The 21,297-nt window shown below is 46.7% G+C and overlaps 1 protein-coding gene and 1 long non-coding RNA gene across 3 annotated transcripts in view; one reads left to right on the top strand and one right to left on the bottom strand.

Moving 5' to 3' along the window:
• LOXHD1 (lipoxygenase homology PLAT domains 1) overlaps positions 1-21,297 on the top strand; it is a 191,928-nt gene that overhangs the window by 134,900 nt on the left and 35,731 nt on the right. The window contains exons 29-33 of one of the 2 annotated variants that reach the window (XM_081561527.1): positions 1,683-1,837; positions 5,104-5,313; positions 5,406-5,541; positions 18,930-19,138; positions 20,008-20,193. In XM_081561527.1, coding sequence (XP_081417653.1) covers positions 1,683-1,837; positions 5,104-5,313; positions 5,406-5,541; positions 18,930-19,138; positions 20,008-20,193 — 896 coding nt within the window. The remainder of the gene's footprint in view (positions 1-1,682; positions 1,838-5,103; positions 5,314-5,405; positions 5,542-18,929; positions 19,139-20,007; positions 20,194-21,297) is intronic. The other variant, XM_081561528.1, reaches the window with a different exon arrangement.
• LOC145534192 (uncharacterized) lies at positions 1,259-5,454 on the bottom strand. The gene is made up of 2 exons (XR_014074328.1): positions 4,819-5,454; positions 1,259-2,264 (listed from the first exon to the last, which is right to left on the bottom strand). It is a non-coding gene; the product is annotated as an uncharacterized LOC145534192 (long non-coding RNA).

Here is a 21,297-nt window from a genome sequence, read left to right as displayed (position 1 = left end):
GGAAAGGGGGCGGAGTTCAGGACTGGATGTGAGTTTGTGGCCTGTGGTCCAGTCCAGGTGGACACAGGGGTGTGGGTTCAGAGCACAGAAGGGACCTGGGCTGGAGATACAGCCTGGGGAACTCCCAGAAGTCGACACCTAGAGCATGCGGGGCGAGAACTGTGGGAAGCGGACAGAACTGGAAGATGGGCATCTGGGACAAGGCAGATGTTTAGGAACATATAAAGCTGCTCAAGGAGCAGAGAGAGGCAGAAGGGGAGCAGGGAAGAATAATACTATGGATGCAAGGGAAAATGAGGATAATAATAGGAGCCACGTTGTGGGCATGAGCGTGTTCCATACCCACGGGTAGAGCAGCTCAGATCACCTGACTCTCCCTCATTTAGTTACATGTGGTTCTGGGCCCACTTGCATGGGTTGGTAAGAAAGTCCATCTCAGTCACTGCAGGGAGGGGGCATCCCCTTTTCTAGGGTCTTATAAAAATCCTGAGGCTCATAGCAGGGGTCACGCCAACTGCAAGAGCTAAAGCAGGCCCAGGGTGGGGACAACCTTTACTTGTGGCCTCCTGCTGCTTGGCGAGACTGTGGCTGCTGGCTCTCAGCCAACACACAGGTTTCATTTCTCTGGGTAGCCAGAAAGGCTTCTCCAAGGAGCCCGGCTTTGTCAAAAGACCCTGTCTTCACCCTGGAGGCGTCCTTGCTTCAAGGCTTCAGACAAGCTTGGCAGCTGTCTCCTTCTTGGGTCCCTGTGGGGAGGTGGGGAGTTCCTACCACCATAAGCACTCTCGAACCCTCACCTGCTTCCAGGCTGGGGAAACTGAACTTCTTCCCAGTTGGGTCATTTTCGCCTTCACCTCAAAGCCACAACTTCCATCCTTCCCCTTGGGGATAATCCAGCGAAGTCCCCTCTTCCTTGGCCTGAAACTCCAAAGCTCCTGGCCCAAAGGACTGTGGAGAGGGGACACAGAATGCTTAGCCATCACAGAAACAGATGCGTCTTCCCCCTGGGGTGGGGATTGGGTGAATGACTACTTTATTCTTCCCTGATGAATGCTTAGCAGCAAAACAAAAACAAGACAATGTTTTTGTTTTCCTTAATAATCTGTAATAACTGTCACACCAGTATTTTTTGAGCCCTTTCCAAAGGCCATGGGAAACAAAAGGGTAGGTGACAGTGCTTGTGGCTTTGGTGAGGGGTGGTTCCCTGGAGCACTGGGGCAGGTTGGTTGAAAAGTAAAGGCAAATAAGAGAAGAGACACAGAGGGGAAGCTATTCTTTTAAAAATACTTAATTTTTTCCTATAAACTCTTTAGAAGGATTTGGCATTGATACGGGTCACCCTCCAATGGGAAGGCACATTTTTGTCAGCGTGTCGTGGCAGATGCATTTAGTGACCACGGTGTGCATACGTGGCAGGCAGTTTCCTGGGGGTGGTGACGGATGTTTTGAGGGATGCTGGAAAAGTCTCCATCCCTTGGGTCTCTTAGAGGCAAACTTCCCACTGCTGAATCCAGCTGGACTTGTAGCAGAGTGTGCATAATGGAGCAGACAAAAAGGACACTGAGTTCTCCTGGAGGCCTGGGCCACAAGCTGAACTCCGCCTACAAATCCAGTTTCCCCAAACTAAACAATGCCGTCCCTTTCTTCCCTTTGTCTGTGTGTCTGTCCGACTGCCCACCCAGTTGTGCTGTACTCGGTGCAGATCTTCACAGGAAACGTTCCTGGGGCTGGGACGGACGCCAGGGTCTACATCACCATCTATGGGGACCTCGGGGACACCGGGGAGCGGTACCTGGGCAAGTCAGAGAACCGCACCAACAAGTTCGAGAGAGGAACGGTAGGGGGGCCCCCAAGTTACCCACCCCTCTCCTCTGGTCCTCTGTTCTGGGGGCCAGCTCCTCTTGGTCCCCGAGGCTGTCTGGGACCTTTGTGGGATGTCATTGACCCTTGGGGTGGCATCTGCCCCATGCATCCCCCAAAGGCATCTGGTCCTCTTCTCTCAGCCTACGCCCGAGGCCTGGGTCCTGTATGTGGAGTGGGGGTGGGACTTGAGCAGGCAAGAGGCCGTGTGAGCCCCAGGTTGCTGGCTAGATGGAGCTGGGTCATCTTCAGAGAATGCAGCTCACTGCACGTTGGTCATGAGGTGAGCACTGCAGAGTGCAGGTGCTGCCTCGACAGAGGCTTGAATGAGATAGAAGTCTGGAGGGCTGGGTCTGCCATCCACTCTGCCTATGGCTGAGCATCTCTGGACTCAGTTTCCTCATCTGTGAAAGAAGGAGCCTGATGTGAATCAGCTCAGCTGTGTTGTGCAAACTCTAGACAAGGGAGGCTCAAGGGAGCCATGGAATAGTGGGGGTAGCAGACAGGCACCCCCCTCCTCCCACATGGGACCACTCTGAGCTGGCCTATCTACTGGGGTGCCAAGCAAGCCTTCTACTAATAAAGGGGCTTTGTGGCTACAAAAAAAGCTTGAAGACCATCCAGTTGGATAGTGGGATCCGAGGCCCTACCGGCTCTGACCTAACAGTGGTTTTACCAAAGGAAGATTTCTGTCCACACTTGCTTTCTACCAGCCTGGCCTCTCTCCCTGCTGGAGCGCCCCTCTCTCTGCCACCTTCACCCTTCTTCACTTTTCAGGCTCCCTTCCTCCTCTTCATTCACCTAACTCTGCCAGAAGCCCCACAGGCCAGGCTACAGCCTGGGGAGGAGAGCCAGGCGGCTGGCTCCTAACCCCGTCTGCGGTCCTCCTCGTAGCCGCATGTCTGGGGGGATAGATACCCACATCAACCAGCATGTGTTCACTGGGGTCTCCTTAAGCCCAAGCCTCATCCAGCCATGACCTTTAGTGTTGAAACGTTCGCTACTTGGTGAACAGGAAAGTAACTCCGGGCCAAGGACAGCAGGTGTCATCTAAGCGGGTCTGCAGCTGGCTGGGGACTCCAGCAGCCAGACTGCCTGGAAGGGGCCCTAGCCTGGGCTCGAGATCCCAGGGGAGTCGGGCGCCAGGGCTCCCAGAGAAGGTGGGGAGGGGAAAGGGAGTCCCCCGGGCAGGTACCACTCGAGGAGGAAGGAAGGGGCTCTGGACTTCGTTTCCCACTAGAAAATACCCGTTGAATGAATAAATGAGCGGAAGTGTAAATGGAGGTGATGCAATCCATTCTCCTCTGTGTTTAGGTTCAGATCTTTTCTCTCAGCAATTATGACATTGCAAGAGAAGTCTTTGCCCCATTCTGCCTCGTCCTTCTCCTCCTTCCCTCCCGTGTTGATGTCTCGTTGGGGAAGCTGGAGCTTCTTTTGGCTTAGTCACTGATGATTTCGGACTTTGTTCACTGCTGAGTATGTGAAACTTCCACTTCTCTAATCGTTTGCTCCAGATCTAGGAGTCACCTTGCCACCCCTCTCTCTGTCAGCACTCCCTCCCACCCATATCCAGTTAGTCACCTGGTCTTGGAGAGTCTCTCTCTAAACGACCCTAAGATCAGCCCAGTCAGCTTTGTCACACCTTCCTTATCGTACTGTGCTTAGCGAACCCTGCGCCAGACCTCTGAAATCCAATCTACCCTCCAGGCTTCCCCAGTTAACCCCTCCAAAGGTGGCAGAGTCACTCTCTCACTTGGACTCATCAAGGCTCCCCACCGATCCCAGATCTGGCCTGAGCCCTTCATGGGATTCCCAGACCTTCACTGCCTGCCTTGCCAGCCTGCGTAGAAGTTCTCCTGGGCCCCAGTTTCCAGAATGGTCCACACTCTCTCCTGTGTCCAAGTCTTTCCAAGCCTTTTCTCTGCATCCGTGCACATATGCCCATAGGAAATACATAACGCTGCTCTGCAGCTTTAACTTTATACATAAAAGGTGTCATCCTATATGGGTGCTTTTTACAGGCAATGGGGTATCTTTGAAATCTTTCTGTCAAGATAGTCAGACATGGATGTTGTTGGCTTGTTCTTTGTAATCACTGCACACCTAATATTCCACGTACGACACTGCCATGGTTATTTACTGTTGCCCCAACACTGGACATCTAGGTGGGTCCTAACTTTCCACTGTAAAAAATTATCCTGCAATAAGCATCCTTGTGTACATATGAAGGTGTCCCCCAGGACAGATGCAAAGTGGAATTGCCATATCATAGAATGTGGGCTCAGCCACTTGTCAGCACTTTAAGGCCTGCACAGGTCCACATCTGCCGTCAGCATCACACCACTCACCTGCACTTATTTGAGCCCACAATCTGACCTGCCCTGGCTGCTTGGAAGGCCCAGCTTCAGCTTAATGCCACCACCAGGCAAGTCTTGCCAGCCCTGGCCTTAGTCCTCACACAGGTGGCTGCTACCACCACCTGGGCTGTCCTGAGGAGTGGTACAGGGCATCCTATTATTCCTGGGTTCCCAGCTCTCAATACAATGACTTAGCAAATCTTTTGGAAGGAAAGTGGGTGTCACTCGGAGTCACCTCTCCTTCCTCCCCCTCCCCAAGCTCCTGCCAGCTGTTTTGACCCCAGCTCAAGCACAACATAGAACTCCACATCTCACTGAGCAATCCTAAAGGAATGCAAGCACTCAAGAATACAATGTCACATCATGAAAGGTATAATTAGGGACACAGAGGAGGGCCTATGTCACACCTCCCACAGCATCCCTCATGAACTCACAGTCCAAGTGTTGTGCCTTATGCTCCCCAGCCTGCCCTGCACCATAGCCTCTCCCCTCTCTGCTCTTCTGCAGCCTGGGCTGGCTCCTCCAACTGCCAGCTTCCCCCTGGGAATTTCAAGCCCCCTCTCATTATTCAGAAAGATTTCACCTCTTGCATAGCTCTTACCGTCCCGCCTCCTAGCTGACATCAAGCCAATACTCAGCATAACTCAGCATGTCCAGGATGTCCTCTTATCCCAAGAGGACCTGGACTGCAAAATGGGACAACTGTGGAAGCAAGGCCTTGGAATATCATACTCTCTGTGTTAGGGTTTTGGGTCTGGAGGGCTCCGGCCTGGAAGGTCTGTTCAGCCCAGCAATTAAGGGGGCTGAAAGGTACTGGATGGATGGGGTTGGAGCAGGTGGAGGCGGGGAGGAGCCTCCACCAAAATCCACGAATCTGGACTCCCAGGCCGACACCTTCATTATCGAGGCTGCGGACCTGGGCGTCATCTACAAGATCAAGCTCCGGCACGACAACTCCAAGTGGTGCGCAGACTGGTACGTGGAGAAGGTGGAGATCTGGAATGACACCAATGAGGATGAGTTCCTGTTCCTGTGTGGACGCTGGCTGTCCCTGAAGAAGGAGGACGGGCGGCTCGAGAGGCTCTTTTATGAGAAGGTGCGTGAAAGGCAGGTGGGGCACCTGGGGTGATTCCGTGGAAAACAAGGTGCCAGAGATGTAATGGGCCTTGGTTGTGCTCCTCCTGACAGGAGTACACCGGGGACCGGAGCAGCAACTGCAGCAGCCCCGCTGACTTCTGGGAGATCACCCTGAGCTCCAAGATGGCCGACATCGACATCGCCACAGTGACAGGGCCCATGGCTGACTATGTTCAGGAGGGCCCAGGTAAGCCAAGCAGAGAGCTCGTCAAAGTGGTGGCAGGCACATGGAAATGTGTTTAAACTCTTCCTGGACAGGCTGTGTACTAACCTCACTGTCATTTCACTTACATGTAACATTTTGTAATTTACACACAGGTTCCTCACATGCTATTTCCATCCCCACAACAGCTCTGTGAACTGAGAGACATTGACCAAAAAAACAAATAGACTGCAAGTTATTTCTCTAGTGAATATGAGCTTATTTGGGATCAGCAGAGAGTTGCAGCTTGGAGTCTACAACCAGGTCAAGCTACATGCAAGTCCCCACAAAGCAAGGGAAGGAGAACTCTTCCATAGAGGAGAAAAGGAAGTTGGGAAGGCTGGAGTAAACCAAGAGTCCGTAGCTTTTCATTGGCTGAGTTGTTGCCAGGATAGAAGAGGAGTCTTTCCTGGGCTCTGTCTGTTGTCACAGGGCATGAGAGCTCCCCCTTCTGGTTTCCTGACGATTTAATTAAAGTTTCTAGTTTTTTGTTTGTTTTCGTTTTTATATTTTCTCCTCTTGACGGAATTCTTTTTATGAAAGCATCACTGACGAGTCAGGTTTTCACTTCTCAGCAGCTTTTTGTTCCGGACGTTTCCTGGGTATAGTGTCCCATGTTGGAGAGAAAGTGCACAGACTGGAAACCTAATAAGATCGCATTTGAGTAACAAGGAAGGAGGGTGAAATCTCAGGCATTTTTTTAATCCAAAGTACGTGTTGCCAAGATAATAGACTCTGGAGATTACTTGAAGCTTTATATCTCCATCAGAGGTTTAGAAACACACTTCTGACAGACCTGATCTGGATATCTTGGGAAAGCTGTTTCATCAGATGTTGTATGCTTCAGTTCCAGGAAAAATTTACTTTCATGTGACTAGATGATGTACAGGTCCAATCAGGATTTAATTTCCTTCTTTGTCATATGAATCCAAGAGTCTATTCCTTGGAGTTTGGTAGCACAAGTGTTGGTTAGCAGTACTTCCCAGGAGCTTTTCCAGCAAGATTGAAGATAGTCTTTTCCAATAAACAAAATATACAGGTCGCAAGGCATAATGCTTAAGGTCTTTGTCTCCAAAGAGCATACTATGAAAAGATTGCTCTACAAATAACATGATTATTTTCAATAGAAATTGTATTAGAGTATCTCTCCTTTTATCAGCTGTGGATCAGAAAAAGCAGAAGCCAAATGCATTGGGTGTACTGTGATTATCTTAAAGGGTGTGCATTGGTGAGTTCCAAAAGGAGTGGGTCTAAGATTTAGAAGAATCAATGGCAGTGCTTTTTGCTAAGGTATTTGGAGGGTTTCTACAGAAATTTCCATTGAATCTTAATAATGCTGTTAGTGCATTTGACTAAACCAGAGGACTGAGGGTGGTTAGCACAATGAAAGTGTATTAAAACCAGCCAAATAGTGCAGACTTGTCAAAGTACCTGGGCTTCCCTAGTGGCTCAAGTGGTAAAGGAAGCTGCCTGCAATGCAGGAGACCTGGGTTCGATTCCTAGTTTGGGAATATCCCCTGGAGAAGGGAATGACTACCCACTCCAGTATTCCTGCCTGGAGAATTCCATGGACAGAGGAACCTGGTGGGCCACAGTCCATGGGGTTGCAAAGAGTCGGAAACAGCTGAGTGACTTAGCATGCATGCACGTCAAAGTACCTGACTAGCGAAATTGGTTCTTCAGTCATTATGAAGTTTGAGAGGAGTTTTTCAAGTAGATATAATCTTTTCCAAAAGGGCTTTGTCCACAGAAGAGGCAGTAGTGTGTCTACAAGGGAAGGCTTCCATTCAGTGTGAAAACATACAGACCATGACTGAAAGATATTTATCTCCATGAGACATAGGAAGTTGTATTAAATCCACTTACCAGAGCTCAAATGGTCCATTAGTAAGTTTACAATGTCCAGGAGCAATGCAAGCAGATTTCCTGAGTTGTATTTCAGAGAAGTGGAACAGTGAGGTAAGCACTTTTGTGGCCTTGTTAATATTTCCTCACTAATACTGATTCATGGATGCTATCATTTTTCCAGTAGACCAATGGTTTGATGCAGGTACAGTGGTGAGGAGTAGGGATTTTACTCTCTGGTAAGACTGGGTTGTTATTTGGTCCAAAGCAAATAGCTTTCTCTTTTTTTATCAAACCAAGGATTCTTGAATTTCCGATCTTGTTTTTCTATTTTCTGAGGCCAATTGTTGGGCTTTTCCAGCTAGTTTTGATAAGTTATCATTTGGGGGAAATATCTCTTTGAACTGTGACAAAAGTTTGACTCCTTTAAGGTCAGCATTCCTTGCATAAATGTCAGCAAGGTGATTTCCCTTAGCTTCCAGCGAGTCAAGTTTAGAATGCCTCAGAATCTTATTAATAGCTAAAACTGCAAGTGAAAACATTGCATCCAATAATTCCTGAACATAGGGGACGTTTAAAATTTTATTTCCACTGGAAGTAAAAAAAGCCGTGCTGTTTCCACAACATTCCAGAATCATGAGCTATTCCAAAAGCAAATCTACTATCAGTATAAATATTGGCAGTTTTGCTTTTGGCTGAAATATGAGTCTGTGTAGGACTGGAAGCCTCTTGAGATCACTTGTGAGTAACCATGTGTACCATAGGGCTAAAGTAACAACATCAAAGGAGTTGCAGTAGCTCACCCAGCAAAATATTTCTCATTGTTACCTTTTGAACAGGAACCATCAGTGAACCGTGAGAAGTCAACATGACCCAAAAGAGTTTCCCGAAGATCATCAGGAGAGTTAGGAGGTGACTGTCAGCATTAATCGATAGGGAGAGACTTCATCATGGAGAGGAGAGTAGCCTGGTTAAGCATATTACAATGTGAAAGAATTATGTAAGGAGCAGTTAACAAAAGGACTTCATGGGAAGTGAGGCAACTGACTGAGAAATGTTGAGTGTGATGAGAATTCAGGAGGGCTTCTACTGCATGAGCCACAAAAATGGTTCAAGATCTCATAAGGATTTTTTTGGTAGCCCTTACCCAAAAGGGTAGTAGCTGCAATGGCAAAGAGGGTATCCCATTGGCGCAGCTCCAGTTGCTGGCGGTCATACCCTGTGGGCCAACGGTTCTCCTCATGTTTTAGAGCATGTACCCCAAGGTATACACATACCTCTTCCTTTTCATATGCCAAAAGGAAAAAGGAAATCTGATCGTTGAGATGCCCAAGGACAGGTGGATTCATCAAACTCTCCTTTAAGGCCTTAAAAGCTATGTCATCTACTTCTTCCCATAATATTAGGTCAGTGTTATTATTGTTTAGTAAAACATACACAGGTTTGACCATAAGAGAGAAATTTGTAATTCACTTTTCACAATAATGAAGTAGCTCTATAAAACCTATCAATCAGAACTTAGTTTGGGATTTGGGGAAATTTAAGACACCGTGAAGTCTATCTGAAACTAGGTATAACTTTTGTTCTGATATCAGATGCCCTACATGTGGAAACTAGGGATTGGGGCAAACTGCAACTTTTCTTTGGCAATCTTGTGTCCCTTCAAGGTTAAAAGCTTTAGCGAGTGGATACTGTCTTTTTATAAGGAAGCTTGAAAAGGAGAGCAAAGAAACAAATCCTCCACATAGTGCACCAAAGTAATCCCTAGGGAAATTTTTATCATCCAGATCAGGCTTCAGGATTTGTGAAAAATAGGAAGGACTCCTAGTAAAACCCTGAAGCATTGCTGTCCAGGTGAATTTTTTTCTTCCCGAGTGAATACATAAAGGTACTAACTAGCTTCTTCTACTGGAATACTAATTGAATGCACTGCGTAAATAAGCTACAGTAAAGAATTTGCTCCAGTGGGGATGGGTAGTAGTAACATTTGAGGGTTAGGAACAATAGGACGTTGAGGGATAATGATGTTTTTATTGCTTGAGGTTCAGGATGAACCTCTCTACCTTTGGCCCTTGCGTTGTCTCGTGGCAAAATGGGAGAGTTACAAGGAGCCAGTACAAGAGATAATGAAGCCCTGAGCCTTGTAATCTTCTGTTATTGACTTTATGCCTGGAAGGGTTCTACATTTACAAGATATTGATCGATTCTGAGAAGAGATTTTGAGAATGTATTTGAATATTGGTTGGAGGTGCACTGTGAATTTTGCCAGTATCGGTTGAGGATTTTGCCCTTAAGGAGGGTGGTAGCTGATTCAACTGGGATAAAGAATCAGTTTTTCCAGAATCATCTCTAGTACTGTCAGACACAGAGCAAATAAGAGATGTCATTTAACTCATCTGGTGGGCTGCTTTGATGACTACTGTCAAGTCCTAGAATTATTTCTCCTTTGGGGAAGAAAGAAATTCCAACATGATACTTCTGTAAGAAGTCTTGGTCTAATCAATGGATAGGGACAAAGGAACTAAGGAGAAAAAGACATGTCTCTCAAAGGGCCTAAACAAAAGGAAACAGGTTCAGAGACAGGAACCTCTTGAGGTTCATTAGCAATCTCCACTATTTGAACTGATCAGTACTGTGGGGCAGGGGCTGCTTTAGTAGTGGGGTTGAGCCTTGGGAGTGTGGCTCTGGTGACAGTTAGGACTGGGAGAGATTCATTCCCAACCTGGGGGACTGTTTCTCCAAGCCCATTAAGAGGGAGGATTGGGAAGAGCCCCTGTATTTTCTGTGAGCCCTGCCCCTAAGAATTGGGAGGATGTTGGAGAGGCTATTTGGGCTTCCCCTGGTGCCTCACATGGTAAAGATTCTGCCTGCAATGCAGGAGACCTGGGTTCAATCCTGGGTTGGGAAGATCCCCTGGAGAAGGAAATGGCAACCCACTCTAATGTTCTTGCCTGGAGAATCCCATGGACAGAGGAGCCTGGTGGGCTCCATGGGGTTGAAAAGAGTCAGATGTGATTGAGTGACTATCACTTGGAGAGGTTATTTGGAGGGCTGATACTATCTAAAGCACTTAAAATTTGTAGCAACCTCTTTTCCAGTGTCTTGGCTCTTTGCACTAACAGCAGAAACTAAACGGTTTAGGTTTTGTTTAGGGGCCTTCAATTACTGGAGATGAAAAATAAGAATTTTGGCCATCTTTCTTTTAGGTGACTCATCTAGAATACAGGAGAGGTGGTGTGCCACGTTTAATAACTTGGAATAGACCTAGTTTCTCATTCCATCCTGGCCTTTTTCCTGCTGGAAGGAAATGGTCCCTGTTAACTATTAATAAACATAGAATTAAAAGTTACCCCGGGGGACTCAATCATCTGAAATCAATTGTAATAGTTATGAGCAGGTTTATTAGATTTTTGTGTGCAAGCCTGAGTTTTGTTCCAATCAATAGGTTTTGGAAAAGCCTTAGGAATTGCCTGATGAAGTCACCTAGTGATTGCCTGAGGCTGATCGTATACAAGCATACCTCGTTTTGTTTTTTATTTTTTTCTTTGCACTTCACTTTATTGTGCTTCTGGGCTTCCCTGGCAGCTTAGATGGTAAAAAATCTATCTGCCAAGTTCAAACCCTGAGTTGGGAAGATCCCTTGAAGAAGGCTATGGCAATCCACTCCAGTATTCTTGGCTGGAGAATTCTATGGACAGAGGAACCTGGTGAGCTACAGCCCATGGGGGTCACAAAGAGTCAGCCACATCTGAGCAACTAATGCACTTATAGTGCTTCACAAATTTTTTTTTTTTTAACAAATTGAAGGTTTGTAGTAACCCTGCGTGGGGCAAGTCTATCAGTGCCATTTTTCCAACAGTATTTGCTCACTTCCTGTCTTTGTGTCACACTTTGGTAATTATTGCAATATTTCAAGTTTCCCCTTTTTTGCTATATAATATATTTTACATGTAAAACTTGACTCATATACATGATTTGATATCATGGCTTTCTAAAAATTTTATTGCAGTATAGTTACTTTACAATGTCGTGTTGACTTCTATTGCATAGCAAGATATATACATATATCCCCTCTCTTTTGGACTGCCTTCCCATTTAGGACACTACAATGCTTAAGTAGAGTTCCCTGTGCTCTACAGTATGTTCCCATTAGTTGTATACTTTATACATAGTATCAATAGTGGATATGTGTCAATCCCGATCTCCCAATTCATCCCATCTCACCCTTTCCCCCTTGGGAAAGATTCCTTTCAAAATATTACTACTAATTGACAAGGCACCTGGTCACCCAAGAGATCTGCTAGAGATGTACAACGAGATTAATGTTTTCATACTTGCTAAGACAAAATTCATTCTGCATCCCATGGCTCAGGGAGTAATTTTCACTGTCAAGTCTTATTCTTTAACGAATACAGTTCATAAGGTTATAGCTTCTATAGATAGTGATTCCTCTAATGAACCTGGGAAATGTAAAATGGAAACTTCTAGAATGCACCATTCTAGATGCCACTAAAAATATTCGTGGTTCATGGGAAGAGGTTCAAAATATCAGCATTAAGAGGAGTCTGAAAGTTGACTCCAGCCCTCAAGGATGACTTTCAGGGGTTCATGACTTCAGTAGTGGAAGTTACTGCAGATATGCTGGAAACAGCAAGAGAACTAGACTTAGAAGTGGAGCCTGAAGACGTGACTAAATTGCTGCCATCTCATGATAAAACTTTAACAGATGAGAAGTTGCTTATATGGATGAGCAAAGAAAGTGGTTTCCTGAAAAAGAAGCTTCTCCTGGTGAAGATACTGTGAAAATTGTTGCAATGACAGCAAAAGATTTAGAATATTATTTAAATTTAGTGGATAAAGCAGTGACAGGGTCTGAGAAGATTGACTCCAATTTTTAAAGAAGTTCTACTGTGGGTAAAATGGTATCAAAGAGCATTGTACACTACAGAGAAATTGTTCATGAAAAGAAGAGTCAGTTGATGTAGCAAACTTCATTGTTGTCTTATTTTAAGAAATTGCCACAGCCACCCCAGCCTGGAGCAACAATCACCTTGGTCAGTCAGCAGTCATCAACATAGAAGCAAGATCTCCACTGGGGGGAAAAATATGACTCACTGAAGGCTCGGATGGTGGTTAGCATTTTTTAGTAACAAAGTATTTTAAAATTAAGGCATGTACATTTTTTAGATATAATGCTATTGCACACTTAATAGATTACAGTCTGTTGTTGTTTTTCAGTCACCAAGTCGTGTCCAACTCTTTGTGACCCCATGGATTACAGCACGCTCTGTCCCTCACCATCTCCTGGAGTTTGCCCAACTTCATGTCCATTGAATTGGTGATGCCATCCAACCATCTCATCCTCTGTCGCCCTCTTCTCCTTCTGCCTTCAAACTTTCCCAGCATTGAAGTCTTTTCCAGTGAGTCGGCTATTTGCAGCCAAAAAATTTATGTGACTCACTTTATTGCAATATTTGCCTTATTGCTGTGGTCCAAAACTGAACCTGCAATATCTTCAAGGTATTTCTATGGTGAGATAGCAGGATGGACTCCCAGTTGTGATTCTAGACATCTTTTAGGATTTTCCTAATTAATAGTTTGCATTCAATGCTGGGCCTGGCCTTTACCACCAAGTACATGAACTAGCTGATACGTTAGAGAAGCCAGATTGATGAGTTTGAATGACTATATTAAATCCCTCCTCAGATCTGTAAGGATCTTTGGTTGCTTTGGGAAAATCTTTGACTTTGGCTCACAGTTCAGCTTTAGTCCACAGAATATGAGAAATTAAGGATTTAAGAAGGAGGAGATCAAGATGATAGAGTAGAAGAACAAGCTCACCTCCCACTATGAACATATCTAAAATACATCTACATGTGGAATCGCTCTCACTGAAAACAGACTGGAGACTGGCAGAGAGAAAGATCCACGTGGAGTCAGGTAGGAAGGGAAGAGAAGCGATCGGATCAGGACTGGTGCCCTAAGAAGGAACATAGAAGAGCTGGGGATTATACAGGCAAGGAGATCCTCCCTGGGGAGTGAGCAGTTTGGACCACACATTGGGCATCCCTCCCCTAGGGTCCAGAGAAGGCACTGGTGACCCACTCCAGTACTCTTGCCTGGAAAATCCCATGGACTGAGAAGCCTGGTGGGCTGCAGTCCATGGGGTCGCTAAGAGTTGGACACGACTGAGCAAATTCACTTTCACTTTTCACTTTCATGCATTGGAGAAGGAAATGGCAACTCACTCCAGCGTCCTTTCCTGGAGAATCCCAGGGACAGAGGAGCCCGGTGGACTGCCATCTATGGGGTCGCACAGAGTCAGACACGACTGACATGACTGAGCAGCAGCAGCAGCCCTGGGGTCCAATACTGAGGAGATGACTCCCCATGACTAATTTGAAAATCTGTGGGACTTACAGGAGGGCTGTAAAAAACCTAGACTCCACACACAGGCATGCTTACTCCTGCGATCAAGTCAGAAGAAGCAGACTGAAACTGCCCAGGACCCTGGCCCACTTCCCACATTGACTGCCCACTCTACCACTCTAGCTCCAGCACAGCTCCACTAGGGTGAAGTCAGTTATAGCCAAGGAGAGTGTGCAATTGTGGGGAACAGAGACAGCTGGGACCTGGAATTCATCTGAATGGGGTGAGCTTGGCCATTTCTGGCACTTGCAGAGATGATGCATCAAAAGCACACTGAAGCTCTAATTGATATACCAGGACCGCCCCAGTGCATGCCCATGGCCGCACTAGGTGCCCACTCTGACCTCTCTCACTTCAACACTACTCCCTTCTAGGATGAAAGTGATGGGGAAGTACACACACTTAGAGGAAATAGAACCAATTTGAACTTGACCCTCAGGACTTCTGCCTTAGCATGCTGTACCTCTGGGAGAGCAAACTCCAGGAGACAGTGAAGAACAGGGAAGCCTGGCTTGCTGCAGCCCATGGGGCTGAAAAGAGTTGGATATGATGGAGCAATGAATAGCAACAACAGCCCTGGACCTGACTCCAGTCCCATCAGGGCAGTGCTGGCCACAGAGCACAGCAGAAGCCCTGGCTCACGCCTGGCTCTGGCTCTAGCCTCTCCATCTCCAGCCCCACTTGCCACCCCAGTGAGAGTTGCCAGCACACCCGAGGGGAAGATGTGAGCTGTGCTGACTCCAGATCTAGCTATCTCGCCAAAGCCACTGAGCACACACAGACTGGAAGTATTGCTCCTACACAAGGAAACTCCTTCAAGACTGGAACAGGTAACTGTTTTTTACCTAATTTGATAGAGACAGAGGAAGTTAAGCAAAATGAGAAGGCAGAGGAATTTGTTTCAAATGAAAGAACAAGACAAAAGAGCCTGAAAAATGACTAATAAAACAAAGATAAATAATTTACCAGATGAAGAGTTCAAAGCATTAGTTATAAAAATGCTAACTGAACTAGGGAAGAGCAAAGACAAACACAGTGAGAATTTTAACAAGGAACTAGAAAATATAAAAAAGAACCAATCAGAGCTGAAGAATACAATAACTGAAATGAAAAACACACAAGAAGGAATTAACAGCAGGTGAAGTGGTACCAAAAAAGATGTCATTTTCATCATAGGGGACTGGAGTGCAAAAGTACGAATTCAAGAGATACCTGGAGTAACAGGCAAGTTTGGCCTTGAAGTACAAAATGAAGCAGGGCAAAGGCTAACAGAGTTTAGCCAAGAGAACCTCCTCTTCCAAGAACACAAGAGACGACTCTACACATGGACACCACCAGATGGTCAATACCGAAATCAGACTGATGATATTCTTTGCAGCCAAAGATGGAGAAGTTCTATACAGTCAGCAGAAACAAGACCGGGAGCTAACTGTAGCTCAGATCATGAACTCCTTATTGCAAAATTCAGACTTAAATTGAAGAAAGTAGGGAAAACCACTAGACCATTCAGGTATGATCTAAATCAAATCCCTTACAATTATAAAGTGGAAATGAGAAATGGATTCAAGGGATTAGCTCTGATAGAGTGCCTAAAGAACTATGGATGGAGGTTCGTGACATTGTACAGGAGGCAGTGGTCAAGGCCATCCCCAAGAAAAAGAAATACAAAAGGCAAAATGGTTGTCTGAAGAAGCCTTACAAATAGCTGAGAGATGAAGAGAAGCTAAAGACAAAGGAGAAAAGGAAAGATATACCCATCTGAATGCAGAGTTCCAAAGAATAGCAAGGAGAGATAAGACAGCCTTCCTCAGTGATCAATGCAAACAAATAGAGGAAAACAATAGAATGGGAAAGACTGGAGATCTCCTCAAGAAAATCAGAGATACCAAAGGAACATTTCATGCAAAAATGGGCACAATAAAGACAGAAATGTTATGGACCTAACAGAAGCAGAAGATATTAAGAAAAGGTGGCAAGAATACACAGAAGAGCTATACAAAAAAGATCTTAATGACCCAGATAACCATGATGGTGTGATTACTCACCTAGACATCCTGGAGTCTGCAGTCAAGTGAGCCTCAGGAAGCATCACTACAAATAAAGCTAGTGGAGGTGATGGAATTCCAGTGGAGCTATTTCAAATCCTAAAAGATGATGCTATGAAAGTGCTTCACTCAATATGCCAGCAAATTTGGAAAACTCAGCAGTGGCCACAGGCCTGGAAAAAGTCAGTTTTCATTCCAATCCCAAAGAAAGGCAATGCCAAAGAATGTTCAAGCTACCGCACAATTGCATTCATCTCACACGCTAGCAAAATAATGCTCAAAATTCTCCAAGTGAGGCTTCAATAGTATGTGAACTGAGAAGTTCCAGATGTTCAAGCTGGATTTAGAAAAGTCAGAGGAACCAGAGATCAAATTGCCAACATCTGTTGGATCATCAAAAGAGCAGGAGAGTTCCAGAAAAACATCTGCTTCTGCTTTATTGACTATGCCAAAGCCTTTGACTGTGTGGATCACAACAAACTGTGGAAAATTCTGAAAGAGATGGGAATACCAGACCACCTTACCAGCTTCCTGATAAACCTATATGCAGGTCAAAAAGCAACAGTTAGAACCAGACATGGAACAATGAACTGGTTCCAAACTGGGAAAGGAGTATCAAGGCTGTATATTGTCACCCTGTTTATTTAACTTATATGGAGAGTACATCAAACACAACTAAGCGACTGAACTGAACTAAACTGAATTAAGCATTATAATCAACTGTGGACAGGCCAGTGGGTTTCTTTGTGTAAAGATGAAATACAGCCATGGGCAGAAAACAATGCAGGTAATACCAGCCAGGAAGGTCTAGTCTGGAAAATTTTCAAAGGGCTACAGGTTGTATAGCCTAACATCTGCTTCATCAGGGCAATGTCTCCCAAGCTATTTAGGAAGGTCAGCTGGAAGAAGTGTTTTTTTTTTAATTAATTTAGTTATTTTAATTGAAGGCTAATTACGTTACAATACTGTGGTGGTTTTCACCATACATCAACATGAATCAGCCATGGGTGTACAGATATCCCCCCATCCTGAATCCCCCACCCACCTCCCTCCCTACCTCATCACTCTGCGTTGTCTGATAAAGCTTTGTTCAGTTCAGTTCAGTTGCTCGGTCGTGTCTGACTCTTTGCGACCCCATGAACTGCAACACGCCAGGCCTCCCTGTCCATCATCAACTCCCTGAGTCCACCCAAACCCATGTCCATCGAGTCACTGATGCCATCCAGCCATCTCATCCTCTGGTGCCCCCTTCTCCTCCTGCCCTCAATCTTTCCAAGCATCAGGGTCTTTTCCAATGAGTCAGCTCTTCGCATCAGGTGGCCAAAGTATTGGAGTTTCAGCTTCAACATCAGTCCTTCTAATGAACACCCAGGACTGATCTCCTTTAGGATGGACTGGCTGGATCTCCTTGCAGTCCAAGGGACTCTCAAGAGTCTTCTCCAATACCACAGTTCAAAAGCATCAATTCTTTGGCGCTCAGCTTTCTTTATAGTCCAACTCTCACATCCATACATGACCACTGGAAAAACCATTGCCTTGACTAGATGGACATTTGTTGGCAAAGTAATGTCTCTGCTTTTTAATATGCTGTCTAGGTTGGTCATAACTTTCCTTCCAAGGAGTAAGCGTCTTTTAATTTCATGGCTGCAGTCACCATCTGCAGTGATTTTGGAGCCCCCCAAAATAAAGTCAGCCACTGTTTCCACTGTTTCCCCATCTATCTGCCATGAAGTGATGGGACCGGATGTCATGGTCTTAGTTTTCTGAATGTTGAGTTTTAAGCCAACTTTTTCACTCTCCTCTTTCACTTTCATCAAGAGGCTCTTTAGTTCTTCTTCACTTTCTGCCATAAGGGTGGTGTCATCTTTGAGTGCCCTGCTTTATGCATTGAACTTGCACTGGTCATCTGTTTTACATATGGTAATTAGGAGAAAGCTTTCCAACCTGTTTCAGTTAGTAACTACAAGTAACAAACATGAAGTGTTTCTTTTCTTAGTCATAAAATTTCAAAGAGAAACATAGGACTGATACAGCAGCTCCAGTGAATTCAGGGTCCTAGGCTCTTTCGTCCTGACCAATCTAGCAATCCTCCAAGTGGCTTCCATAGTAAAAGTTGCCCGTAGTTCCGAGATGACTGCTGGAGCTCCAGATATCACATCCACATTCTAAGCAGAATGAATGGAAGGGTAAGGAGCAAAAAAGGTGTTCCTCCCAACTGAGTCAGACCCTTTAAAAGAAAATTTCCCAACATCTTATATATCATGACCACCCCTAGCTGTAAGGAGAATGGATACTGGCTGGGTAACTAGAACTCTATGCATATTTCCTGAGCAGGTTTTTATGCTATTTAAAACCTGCTTTGGAAATAAATGCCTTCTAGAACTTTCATTTATCATGTTACACATGTAAATACTGTTTTATTTTTCTTCTCTAAATTCCTACTTTTCTTGAGAACTTGCTTTTGCCAACCTTATTTTTACGTCCATAGTCTGCTTGTCAGGCATCTACCCCTGTGCTTGGCTAGCAATTATTGCTCTCACCCCACTTCACATGGGAGTGCTGGGTGCAGCTAAGCTAATTGGTCAACGGGACTTTCAGATGTCACAGCGATGCTCTCTTTGATCTTCATTTGGGAGTTACCAACTCCCTCACTCCGTGGAGGGTGCATGCTCAGTTGTTTTAGCCATGTCTGACTCCTTGCAACCCTATGGACCGTAGCCCACCTGACTCCTCTGTCCATGTCCATGAGATTCTCCAGGCAAGAATACTGGAGTGGGTTGCCATGCCCTCCTCTGGGGGATTTTCCCGACCCAGGGATCAAACCCACATCTCTTACATCTCCTGCATTGACAGGTGTGTTCTTTACCATTTGCGCCACGTGGGAAGCCCCCTTGGAGGGTAGACACTCCTCATAGATAGCTCACCAGTCTGAAAAGCTTTGTCTCAGAGACAGGGAGCTGAGATCAGTGCCTCCAGAGGTCATTTCCAAGTCTCCAAGCCCACCCTTGTCCCCCCTGGCTCGGGATGAGGCTGGGCTCCCACGATCTCTTGCAGTTATTCCCTACTACGTGTCAGTCACCACGGGGAAGCACAGGGATGCAGCCACCGACAGCCGGGCCTTCGTCATCCTTATCGGGCAGGAGGACGAGCGCAGTAACCGCATCTGGCTGGACTATCCCCGGGGGAAGAAGGGCTTCCGCTGTGGCTCCGTGGAGGAGTTCTATGTTGCTGGCTTGGATGTGGGCGTCATCAAGAAAATAGAGGTGCTGGGCTCTAGGGCCTCAGGGCAGTGGCCCCCAGGGAAGGAAGGAGCTGACCTGTGCACAGGTGGGAGGGTGAGTGGGCCTGACCTGAGCCCCGCTCAGAACAGGCAGCACAGGAAGAGCTCCTGGCCTGTCACCAACTGGCTGGGTGACCTTGGATGCCTCACCTGCCCCTCCATTCTCCACCCATCCAGTGGGGATGTCTGTGTATTAGGGTTTTTTTAATTGCTCTGTAACAAGTCACTACAATCTTAGTAACCTAAGGCCACACAAATGTGTCATCTCACAATGTCCTGAGTCAGGAGTCCAGACCTGGGTTAGCTATGCCTTCTTCTCAAGGTCTCACTGGGCTTAAGTCAAAGTTGCTGCCAGGGCGGTGGTCTTGTCTGACACTTGGGGTCCTGTCCTAAGCTCAGTGGTTGTAGGAGGAAATCAGTTCCCTTTGTGGTCATAGGACCAAGGCCAGGGGCTGCCTGCAATCTCTGCCATGTGGCCCACTCCAAAGCCAGGCAACATGTTTCCTCAAAGCCATTCAGAGAGGATCTCTTCTGTTTCAAATCTCTGTGACGTCTTCCCTCTCTGATGTCTATACCCACTTTTGAAGGGTTTGCCTAATCAGGTCAGGCCCACCTAGAATAATCTTTTGATGAACTCTAGGTCATCTGATAAGAGACCTTCATTGCATTTGCAAAATCTCTCCACCATCACAGGAGGGACTTGGATCAGAGAGTGCAGAGCACACTGGAAGGCAGCACTGACGATGGGGGTGGGTGGGGGGTGGGCTAACAAATGGGGGGGAGATGCTGAGCAGGGAGGGCTTCTTGCCCAGTTGTGCCCCATCCTCATGGCCCCGGTGTGTCCTCGCCTAGCTGGGCCATGACGGGGCCTCCCCCGAGAGCTGCTGGCTGGTGGAGGAGCTGTGCTTGGCTGTGCCCACCCAGGGAACCAAATACATATTGCGCTGCAATTGCTGGCTCGCCAAGGACCGAGGAGATGGCGTCACCTCCCGTGTCTTCGACCTCCTGGATGCCATGGTGGTGAACATCGGGGTGAAGGTATAGAGGGCATCTGTGTGTGTAGATGGCATGGCATGGCAAGGGGAGTGCCGGGTGAAGGGGGCGAGCACAGGGGAGACGGAAGTGAGAGAAGGAGCAGACTCATCCCTGGGGCATTGGCCGGGGCTGCAGCTCTTTGTACCAGCCAGACCCACTTTGCTAGGAGCCAGGAGACGCAAGTGTCTTCTTGTCTGCAGCTGTGTTGGGCAGGTCATCTGGCCTCCCTGGGCCTTGGTCTTCTCACATAGCACATGGAAATAATGTGTCCTGTCCTCTCCCGTGTAAGATATTGATGAGAACTAATGAGACCTGAACAGTCCATGAAAAGCATGCTCTACGTAGATGTACAGAGTCATTGTTCTCCAAAGGATGTTTCATTGACACCAGTAGGGTGGTGATAGGGACAGATGGCATTTGGGATGCTGTGAGCCCCTGGGTCTCAGTGCAGTGAGTGCTATCTGCCCAAGATCCCCCTTAAGTGGAAAAGGCTGGAAGGCAGGTGCTCTGAGTGCCTGTCTCAGCTCCACCTCTAGCTGGCCAAATGACCTGGGCTGAGTTGTATGAAGTCACAGGTCAGTGCCAGGCAGGAAGCAGAGTGCTTGGGTGCTGGACTCAAGGACACGTGGTCAGCTGATGGCCCAGAGGCTTCTGTGTCATGTGACCCTGCAGGCTTCTCTTTCTCTGAAAAGCTGTGAGGTCAACAGAAGGTCCCAGCCCTCATCTCTGTTCCTGAATCCAAATTTAGGAACTAGATTTAGGTCGGAAGCTGTCCCACAAAGGTAAGAAGACATTGCCCTAGACCTGAGTGTGCCATGCCTGTATTGTATGTGGAAACAAGGAAGGGTTGAGTTATGGGCTCTAAACTCTCTTCGGGTAGGAGTGTGGATGCATGCGCATCTCCTTCCTGCTGGGGAGCTGAACTTCCTACAGCACAGACACGCCCTCCCCTGCTCAGCCATCTGCGTCTGTGGCCAGACGGTCAGTGGGGGAGAGCACACAGTTCTTCCAGGGACTTCTGTCCTGACCCAGTTCCTGGCATGCATGTGAGCGTGTGTGTGTGTGTGTGTGCCACCCCCAGTGCACGCACACACCCCCTCTCGGTAC

Source organism: Giraffa tippelskirchi, chromosome 14 (genome assembly GCF_054371585.1).
Source record: "Giraffa tippelskirchi isolate mGirTip1 chromosome 14, T2T-mGirTip1v1.2.pri, whole genome shotgun sequence".
NCBI classification, from domain to species: domain Eukaryota; kingdom Metazoa; phylum Chordata; class Mammalia; order Artiodactyla; family Giraffidae; genus Giraffa; species Giraffa tippelskirchi.
This window is presented reverse-complemented; position numbering and strand designations above follow the sequence as displayed.